The sequence below is a fragment of the Prunus avium genome, chromosome 7 (assembly GCF_965620075.1).
Source record: "Prunus avium chromosome 7, drPruAviu1.hap1.1, whole genome shotgun sequence".
Taxonomy (NCBI): Eukaryota; Viridiplantae; Streptophyta; class Magnoliopsida; order Rosales; family Rosaceae; genus Prunus; species Prunus avium.
Genome location: NC_142290.1, coordinates 3,685,925 through 3,696,583, shown reverse-complemented (window position 1 = coordinate 3,696,583; position 10,659 = coordinate 3,685,925). Strand labels below are relative to the sequence as shown.

General features: G+C 37.5%; 2 protein-coding genes across 2 annotated transcripts; one reads left to right on the top strand and one right to left on the bottom strand.

The window, feature by feature from the left end:
* Positions 1 to 891: 891 nt before the first annotated feature.
* On the top strand, positions 892 to 5,961 carry LOC110757897 (HSP20-like chaperones superfamily protein). The gene is made up of 5 exons (XM_021959644.2): positions 892 to 1,028; positions 1,133 to 1,476; positions 4,651 to 4,682; positions 4,761 to 4,806; positions 5,564 to 5,961. The coding sequence occupies exons 1-5, from the start codon at positions 1,024 to 1,026 to the stop codon at positions 5,593 to 5,595; spliced, it is 459 nt and encodes a 152-aa protein (XP_021815336.1). The 5' UTR covers positions 892 to 1,023; the 3' UTR covers positions 5,596 to 5,961.
* A 287-nt stretch (positions 5,962 to 6,248) lies between these two features.
* LOC110757921 (ArgH (DUF639)) lies at positions 6,249 to 10,526 on the bottom strand. The gene is made up of 9 exons (XM_088244181.1): positions 10,212 to 10,526; positions 9,777 to 9,878; positions 9,412 to 9,581; positions 8,753 to 8,886; positions 8,470 to 8,647; positions 7,674 to 8,232; positions 7,321 to 7,433; positions 6,994 to 7,237; positions 6,249 to 6,603 (listed from the first exon to the last, which is right to left on the bottom strand). The coding sequence occupies exons 1-9, from the start codon at positions 10,509 to 10,511 to the stop codon at positions 6,385 to 6,387; spliced, it is 2,019 nt and encodes a 672-aa protein (XP_088100307.1). The 5' UTR covers positions 10,512 to 10,526; the 3' UTR covers positions 6,249 to 6,384.
* Between the last annotated feature and the right edge of the window lie 133 nt (positions 10,527 to 10,659).

Sequence of the window (10,659 nt, the reverse complement as noted above, 5' to 3'; positions counted from 1 at the left end):
TATCCAACTTTGGGAGGACCACCAAATTAATGTTGTGCATCTTGTTTTAATTTAACCATGTTGTTGTATCGTATCTATGAAATAAAATGTTGATTTCCAAATTTTGTCCAAATTTTGATTTTTTTTGGTTGAAATGTTCACAAAAAAAAAAAAACTAACTAATATAACATGAACAAACATTAAAGTAAAATAGTTAACCAAAAAAAAAAAAAACCACATAAATCAAATTACATCATAAAAAAATTTAGAGCCCTCCATGAATATAAAGCCTCCCATTGTGGGAGAAATGCATTTAGAGCCCCAAAGATTCCATCGGAGCTCTAAATGAGGTTCTATCAACTCCTTTTAGAGCCCCAACCATTGGGGATGACCTAACTAAACTACAACCTTGAAGCCAAATTGAGAAGATTTCAATTCCTTGGTAATCTATGGACATCTTCAAGGACTTCATGGCTGAGTGGTAAAGGAGGAGGAGAGAGAGGGTGGCATAGAGAGAGAGAGAGAGAGAGAGAGAGAGAGAGAGAGAGAGAGAGAGAGAGAGAGAGAGAGAGAGAGAGAGAGAGAGAGTCGGGGTAATGGGGAGGAAGAGACGAAAGAGAAGAAAGAGAAGGAGAAAAAAAGAAAAGAAAAAAAGAAGGAGATATAAATTTACAAAAATACTCCTGCAGTCAGTCCGCTCTTAAAGGGTTAATGGGTATTTGCGAATTGACACGACACAACTAGCACAACCTGATAACTCGGACCCGAATACTGAAATTTTCGTTTGATTCGTATTGTGTTAACGGATCGTGTACAATATTGTCAGTTCTAAGCTCAACCCCACAATCCGTGGTCAAGTTTTGTTCCATAAATGAGACTCTGACCAAATTTGACCCGTTGGCCGTACTTGATTCGAGTTTGAACATTCTTTTAGGGTTGAGGGTTGTTTCAAAGTTTCCATTTGGAAAATTCCTTATTGCCTTATACTGGGTCTTACAGTACGGAGTACACTCGATCTCTGCCCTTCCCCAGCCACGCTCCAAAATGAGGTTCCTTCTCTCTCTCTCTCTCTCTCTCTCTCTCTCTCACACACACACACATTAGACAGATTTATTTGATTTTGTTTTTTTGTTATGTTTTGTGGTGTGAACAGTCGGCACCCGGAGGTTCTGTGGGCCCAGCGCTCCGATAAGGTGTACCTAACGGTGGCGTTACCCGACGCCAAAGACATCAACATCAAGTGTGAGCCTCAGGGCTCCTTCAGCTTCTCCGCCATTGGAGTCCAAGGCGAGCCCTTTCACTTCACTTTGGACCTTTACGGACCAATAACGCCTGATGGTTGCAAAACTAAAGCTGGGTTGAGGAACATCCTCTGCTCAATCCAGAAAGATCAGAAAGGTTGGTGGAAACGGCTGCTCAAGACTGAAGAGAAGCCTGCACCTTACATTAAGGTTGATTGGAACAAATGGTGTGATGAGGACGAGGAAGACTCTACTTGTGAGTTCTTTTTTTAACATTTCATGAAGTGGGTTATTTTTGCTCTTGCATTTGGAACAAATGTATTTATATATTTCATTTTAGCTGCTTTTTAAAATTTATTTATTACCTTGGTTTTATTTTTTGTTATCACAGTCTTTTTGTTGCGAGCAAATTTCTGATATCCTCTGTAATTGGGTATATTTATTTGTTGGGTTGTGTAGTTATGAATTTTAGCAACTAGTTTGCGACTTACAAGGTGAAGAGTGAAACAGAAATGAACTTTAATATAGTTCTTGTTATGATGATGATGTTGTTTTTGCTACTGCCACTATTTTGCTAACCATGGTATGTGAAAAAAGAGCCAGGAGGGGAAATGTGAAGCAGGAGGTGGAATAAATTTCCTCAACAATTCAAGAGATATTTGTTTATGTAAAGGCCCTAGATTGGTAGGTAGAGTAGAGGTATGTTGCGTTTTCTATCTGCTGTGCTTGGTGTTGTCTAGTCAGTAGTTAAAGATTGAAAGGAGAGAAGCAGCACTATCTGGTGATTTCATTTGCTCACTAAGATGTGTACGAAAGGCTAAAACCTAGCACCTTTACTTTCATAGGCTTCTATTTTTAGCAAATAGGCCATAGGGATTCACTCATAATTATCGTTATTCGAAGATTATAAAGATAGCAGAGAACGACCAAAGTTCCAAGTAGTTGGAAAAAAGGAAAGCAAAGATTCACAAGCTACGTGTCTTTTTCATATTTGTAGAGTCAATCGAGTATCTACACCTTCTCACCATACTTTGTGCTGTAAGGATGTAGAGGTGTGATCAGTGACCTTGTGTTTGTTAATATTTCCTAGAGAGGAGAGGGAGATGCTGGGAAGAGAGTCAATTTAGGTGGCAGTTCAGCAATTTTGTTAAACAATTCTAGGTTCCTCGAATACAATCTGGTTGGGAAATGCATCTTTTGGGGTTAAAAGAGATGAAATGCTAAACCATTTCTTCATGAGATCAACCCTCATTTTTACTCTTTGGAGAGTAACTACATAGCTGATTCTATTCAATAGATTTTGATTTTATTTCAGCTATGATTGCACATCGTTCCTTTTGTTTTTCTCTCTTTTGGGTCAAATCGTACTCCTTGTAAAAGTCAGTTTATTTGCTGCCAGCCGTATCTTGTCTTTGATAAATCCCAAGTCCACAAGTTGCAGTTTAACCTGCATTATCATGCCGGTCACTGCTTTAACCACTCCAGCCCACCCCAAATCAGAAAAAATTTTCCTAAATAATAGCGTAGCTCTAACCCACACCCATCACCAAACTTCCCCACCTAAATGGCTCTGCCCACCCCGATGTGAGTGGCTAGATACGTGCCTAGGTGGGCTAATGTCTGTTATCTGGGTTTTGACATAAGACTTCCAAAACTAACGCAAAGTTGTTTTTTGGTAGATTACACATTATAATGGGATATCTTGGGAGGGGTCCTTATTAAGATTTTCTATAGGTAGGGGTTATATTAGTATTTTCACTCAGGGGTATTTTTGTCTTTTAAAGACATGACTGGGAAAATTAGTAATATTTAGATTTTTAATTTTAGTTTGAGGATTAGTTTAGTTAGAGGTCAGTTTTTTTTTTTTTTTTTTTTTGTTGTCTGTTTAATTTGGGTTCCTAAAGTTCTGAGGAAATCCTTTGTCCAAATTTATTATATTAGGATTAAGATCTGTATAAGTAAGGCTTTGTAAAAGTAATTAGGAAACTTTAGGCAATTTGTCTTGTTTTAATGATGAGATAATCTAAATATCATATTCCACAAACCCCACCAACACTCAGAGTCAAAGTGAAAAAAAATATACCAAAAATGATGTAAGAATTAGAAACAACATCCTTAGGTTACCATCAAAATGTCAAGTTCACAAGGGATTTGTAAACTTTTAGTACATTTTGCATTGCTTCTTACGTTTGAGTTTGAGTTTGTTTTGTTTTCCTTCTAAAAGATAGAAATGTTTATATGCATTTTAAAGACATTTCTAATTGAATGTGTTCTTAAACATACCACAGTAAATTATATAAATTGTGTCGGCTATTAATATTTCTGCATGTATGCATTGCACAAAACAGCAACCTTGTACCTCCTATTTTCAGACTGTATCCAGCTAAGAAGCCCCAAATTTGATCCTCATCCAAAAACCTTGCTTCTAACTTCTACTTTTTGCCTTCTGTTCCAAATCAGCATCTAAGTTATGGTGCCCGAACATTTGGGGATGATATGCTATACAAATTGGGGATCTGGTCCTTAAGGATTGGATGCATTCATTTTAGGCGTGATGAAGTCCTTTAAGATGATTCAGGGGAACATATTATTATCAGATTGTTTGAGGTTGTGCAGAATTGTCATGAATGTTACTTACGATATTATTTTTAAGGTGCATCTTATGATGTGTGTGTGTGTGTGTGTGTGTGTGAGAGAGAGAGAGAGAGAGAGAGAGAGAGAGGAACCGAATAACTTGTTTACTGGTTAACAGCTCGAGCCCCTCTTAGTTTTCAAATAGAAAACTTAAATGCCGTCTAGATTGTTTTCTTTTTAGCTACTTAACATTAATTAGATAAATAAGACTGATTTTCTTTATGTGTATTTGTTGTTTACGATAAGGTTGATATGAGTTCAGAAACCACATTTTGAACTGGCATGTAGTATCTCATCCGAAAACCTATGACATGCTTAATAAAAAACTGGCACCCATCTTCTGTCATGTGTGGTAGCAAAAATGTCCATCACTCTTATATCCATGCCTAGCTTCTAACTACCTCAGGTAGTTTTGACGCAATCTCTCTGGAGATGCAATTATATTAGAGCTTCAGCATTTATTCACAGAAAAGAATTTATATCATCTGAGAAATTTGGAATTAGCTTTGGTTTCACAATGGGACATCCAAGCCGGAACTGTAGCAGCAGGCGACCATTAGTGAGGATGATATGACAGCACTGGTCTTGTCATGCTATAGATACCAATGGGTATGACTATCTATAAGATGCTGTTATTGTTCACTTGAAATCCCATGGTTGGCCTTGGGATGCCATTTGGGCCGTATTATTGTTGCCTTTAAATTGATAATCTTTAGAATCATGTGCCGGGAATTTACTTTAGTTCTTGAGAGAAACTTTTCTGGATCTGACTGAACTTTTGCGTGGTCTTTTGCAGCTGATTTGGCCTCTGATGATGACAATGCTGCGGTAAATTTGACACCCTATATCATAGAGTATTGAATTAAGTTCATCTAATCAGGTAAAATGGATTTTTTACTTTTGCAGTATGTCGGTCAAGATGGTGGAAGCAGTGATGATGATGGAATGCTCTGTAAGTCTATATTTCTATTTGTCCTGTGGAGATGTTAATCATAGTTTCTCTATAGAAAGATGTGCATTGGTTGCGTTCCCTGAATTTTAAAATCATTCCAGTCATGTGTGCTGGTTAGCCTTGTGAAGAATTTGCAAAACTTCTTCCACTAGATAATGTGGCAGCATAGACAGCAAGCCAGTGGCAGCATCCTGTGTTTCCCAAGTTTACTATTGGTTTGGGTAGTGCGATATGCATTGCATGCCACATAAACTGTCACGTTGATATATTTGAAACCAAAATTTGTGTGACTTTTAGTACATTTGGCATTTTTTCTTATTGTTGAGTTTAAATTTTGTTTGTCGTCCTTCTAAAGATGAAATGTGCATTTGCATTTTAAGACATTTCTAATTGATTGTGTTTTTAAACAAACCATAGTGAATTATGTAGGCTGTGTGGGCTATTAACATTGCTGCTTTTCTATGCATAGCACTCTCTCTCTCTCTCTCTCTCTAAAGCCTACAATCACTTTGTCTCCATTATTTTCAACTTTCAGTGAGTCCATTTCTCTTTTAATGAGAAGAAATGCATGCGCTGCATTTTAGGACATTGTGATTTCGGTCTGTTCTTGGAAAAATTAGAGAAAATCATATGAACTGTCTTGGGTGTTAAAAGTGCTGCTTTCGTTATGCATGCTACATGCCTTTTCCGCATCTCCATCTCTCTCTCTCTCTCTCTCTCAATGTTCTTTAACACCTGGTTTTGGATTCTTTAACAGATCTTCCGGACCTGGAAAAGGCAAGAAAGTAAGCAATTTGGGATGGGCAGCAAGGAACTCTTATGAGGTAGATAGAAATTAGAATAGGGAAAGTTCACTTCATGGAAGGCAGAACTTTGGACATGACAGATCCTTGTAACTATTTGGTTATCCTCATGCGCTAAACTTAGTCTCATCTTTGATTCTAACTCACAGTTTTCAAGAGGCGGAACTAAATTACAGGGATAGTCTGTCCATTGTGAATCTTAAAATTATAACAGCAAAAAAAAAAAAAAACATGTAGACCAGTTGCTGTTGTAATAGATACAGATCATCTTTAAGCTGACACCTCCTGTTGCTATATGAACACGGGTACAACTCGTTGTTTTGTTAATAAATAGGCGGTTTAAAATCACAAATGGTGCTTCTTGTTTATCCTACATGTCGAATGCCAGTCGTGTGGTTTTAAACTTTAATTTTGTTAGAAATGCCCTTATGTTCTCCATCACATGTACTAATCTTACTAAAATGACGGAATTTGTGAAGTTTCTTGTTTGGCTAACGTAAAAGTGTAGTGTAGTAGGATTTAAGCACAAAATTGATCGCTTTATCAATCTATAAATTAGTGGTGGTGTGGTGGTGGCAGTTGCAGTTACATCATATTTGATGTGTGTAGTAACTGAATGAACGACGGAAGAGAAGCTGCTTATACAATAACTCCATTATTATCATGCCAAATAGAGTGTGGTTTTGATAATGATTTACAAATGGACACATGCAACCTACTCTTTTCTATGCATTTTCCAGGGAGACACTGTGCCAAACCTGATGCACGAAGAAGTCTATTTAGTATCGACAACACGGACAGGGATAACTGGAATTGAATCCCACCATTCTTTTAGTCGTCTGCTGCTTTGGTTCTCCCCCTTGCTCATCCCTAACCTCGATGCCAATGTCATAGTGAAGCAACACAATATTCCTGCCATTATAACTAACTTCATTGGAACCACTGCTAAAAATATTGCTACCGCACTCATTGCCATCATCGCCATATCTGCATGCTGCAATAACAATCAATAATTACTTCAGTTGAATGAAACTGAAATAAGTAATCAACAATTTTTCAACAGTAAATTACTGGCGAACCGGCAGAATATGATGCGCTGACAAGAACTTCAAATAAGCATGAAAAAAGTGACAATAACATGAGCATTGACATTTGAACCATTAATTGAATTGCCAAGTACCCATCAAATTCATATTTAAATTACTGCGGCATGCTGTCACTCATCTCGGTGCCAATGTTATGCTCACATTTCCGATACTTTTAAGATAATTTCTCGTTCGCTCACATTTCTTAATTTCCTTTTCCTTTTCTGATATCCCTATAGTTAGAACTGGAAATCACAGTGAGTTGTAGAAGTAAATGTATAGCTTGGCACAGTAAATACCTTGCGAGCCTTCGAAATAAATATGGACCACAACTTCATTAATGAAACATTTGCCGTTTGCACCATTTCGTGCACAGTTTGCATTCCATGTTGAGCAGAAACAATGCTTTCCATTGTACTCTGGTCTGATGCAGTGCACACTACTATCTCATTGCATTTTGTATCAAGCCTTTGTAGTCTGGCTCTAAACATCTTTGCAACCAGCCACAGCAAGAAAGCTGCTATTGCTTTGCCAACCCATTCCCTAAATGTTAGTAATAACTTATTGTTAACTAAATCTCATCACAACTTAGCTAAAGTAGCACTTCAGTTAAAGAAAACACTTACTCGTAAGTCACTATTAAAGCAGCAGCAATCACAACTAGGGTGGTTGACGGTCTTTCCCATGTGAGGACTTCTTCAAACCAAGGCACAGAATTTCTAAGGGGCCTTAGTAACTCCTACATGAAAAAAGGGCACAGTAATGATGCATGCGAATGTGCACCTAGTGAGGAGACAATCTAAAAAAACCACATCCATACTAGTGCACCACAAATATGAGAGGAACATACTAGGGATGGTCACCTAGTGAGCAGAAGATCTTTATAAGGGTAACTTAAATGGTCATATAGGGTAAGATAATGAAGGGCATAAAAAGATCCATACGGGTAAAGTGACATCGATGGGGGTAAGATGCTTACCAAAAAGATAGTAGTGCTTTCGCTGATTCCCTCCTCTTTCAGTTCCTTTGTGGTAGCTTTGGCAATAGCAATTTCCTTTTCTTCCTCTCTTGATTGATTAATGGCAGTTTCTAGTAGGAAACTGTCTTCATCTTGAACAGTTGGACTTATACTTTCCTTGCCAGCTTCTGTTACATCTAAACGTGAGATGATTGACTCTGACATGTTCATAGTCCGTAGAATGGAACTAGCACTGCATGGATGCCCGCTATTGACCTTCTTTAGACTCTCAGCAAGCTCTTCCAGTACATAGTCTCCCTTTGGTAACTCATCGAACAAGGAAAAAATTAAGAATCTTGTCGGTGTAGGGGGTGATATTCTTAGCATTTCTCTTGCTGCATGAAGCCTTGTTATTGATAGTATTGTCCTTGCATGCATCTCCCATGCTTGTATTGGACATTTTATTTCATACTTTGCAAGGAAACGGTGCATCAACATAATCTCCTTTGTGAGTGCAAGCCAGTGGTCACGTCTTGTAGAGCTTGTTACCTCAGGAAACTCCAGAACTATCCCCTCTGATCTAGAAAATTGGTGAGACGAGTAATTCAAAACAACAATATCAAGAATTAACAAACTTTGCTTTGTTGTGTTTCTGTTAGGTAGATGTCACATCCATACAATTTCCACAAGGAGGGCTAGAAACCCTTCAGCATTTAGCATGAAACAAGTTGAGTCAAAACATGCACTATGAAGGTTTTAGTTTTTCAGTGTCAAATACTAGTATCTAAAAATTCGATGCAGAGTAATATGTCCTTACAAATTGGGAGACTCATAAACTATAGCCTTGTCAAAAAGTGGGGCACCCCATGGCCCTGTTGCAGCTGGTTTCACACTTTGCTCCATATCCTTTGAAAGGTCTATTTTAAGAGCATCTTCATAAGTTATAATTCCAGAAGCCTCGAAGTAGAGTGCGTAATTTGTTAGTGTAAGCCTACCTGAAATAAAAACACCAATTCATGGCTGGCCAGATCGAAGCAATTATTTAATTCTGGGGAAAAAAAAAAAGTTTGTGATGATCAAAGTTGTCCTTTTAAACAAACCAGGCCAACTTGTTCCTCCAATGTGGCGCACTACTCTCTGTGTGCTAGCAGTTCCCTCCACATGTAAAATGAATTCGTCATCTGCAAGCTCCGCACCCTTGGGCTTTGCATGTTTTTGCAAATGTTTTATACATCTACAAAAGTCAAAACAGTACACAAAAGGAAAAAGTTTAAACAATCTTTTCAAAACTTTAAATGTAAGCATACTTTTATGAGTTACACTACCATTTGTCATCTGCTACCCCGTTTAAATGTATTTGGCTCAGCAGATAACTAAATTAGTCTGCAAGCAGGTTGTTGATGTATTCTTAATCAGACTACACAATGTTTGGCTTCCTAACCTCGATAATCTCCATAAATGGGTATGACTGGAAAACTACAGTTAAAAACTAATGCAGATCCGACTGATGTGATAGTTCCAGTAATCAATCTTGCATATGACAAGGTTCAAATTCAAGTATTGGTCAAAGACTGCATTTAGATTAAGTTTGGGCATGTCAAATGAGTGTTATTGTTTTCTTTAGTCTAAAATGCGTAGCTGCTAGTCTTTTACAATGCATGTTTGCCGTAGAGTGTATTAAAGAGTGTCTCCAGCAATATTATTCGTGTAGATGCTTACAATACATCATAAAAATGCAATATAGGGTTAGATGCATCACCTGTCAATTTCCTTTAAAAATTTGTCATAGGCAGGAAAATGGAGCCGGTTTCCTGTAGGTGCTGTTAAAGTTTCAAAGGTAAATCTCCCATTAACAACATCTGCAACTAGTGGAACCAGCGATCCCAACCACACAAATGCATCTTCTCCAACATCTTGCTCATTATCAACCTGCCAGACAGTACATAAAGCATGAATAAGAAAATACAAACATACTTACAACTACAAGGAGGAATAGAAGATTATTTGTTCAAGCAACTGCCATTACTTCATACCAAAACTTGGTTCGATCCAAAATTCCATCTATGCTTTGTTCTTGAAAAATCAATGCTTGCAAATTAAATTTTAAGAACTGATATAGCTTACAAGAAGTGGCATGAGGTCGGAATAGAACAGAGAGATCTCATCTTGTTCTGTAGAAAATTTTGCAGGTACTTTTTTCTCTTCTTTCTCCTTTGCCACACACTCCTGAAAACCCCAAAGATTGTGTTGCAACAACAATAGAAATACTAGAGACGAAACCAAAAAATAATTAAATCCCAATAATAAGAATTCTGGTAGAAGAAAAAATTAATACCATGTGTTACAAAGCTGAATAGGTACAGCAATTAGAAACAGTGACAAAATCATCATTTAGGGTAGGGCTAAGGTTAAGAGGATTTAGGGTACGGCTAGGGGAATAGTTCGAAGAAACTAGCAGAGGTGGAGGTAATTAAAAATACTACTATTCACAATCATATGCAAAGTTGATCACTATTTTTTCTGTTCAATAAAAATGGAAAAAGTTAATCAATCAATCACCGTGAAAGATTCTTCGTCCGCAGAAGTGGGCATCTCCCAGGCAAGCATCATGTTGAAAGTGAAGCGGCTAAAAGACCCATCCGCAATCTTTTCCTCAATGGTTTTGCAAATGTCACTAGTCTGCAGAACCTTGGCACTGCAAAATTCTACAAATTTCCTACCATAACTATTGTTATTATTATTAGTAGCAGTAATATTATGACCAACCGGCGCCGTTTCATCTGCCTTCCATGTAGTCTCAAATTCCTCCACCAGTTTCTCCACAGGAGTTTCCAATTTTCTGCCACATAACATAATCATTTAACAAATATATATATACACACACACAACCAGTTTTATATTTTTATATATCCAACAATTTGGAGAACAACATCTATAGAAGGATTTAACGAACATATACACACTTTTATGTAGCCGTTTCATCTGCCTTCCATGTAGTTTTCTATAT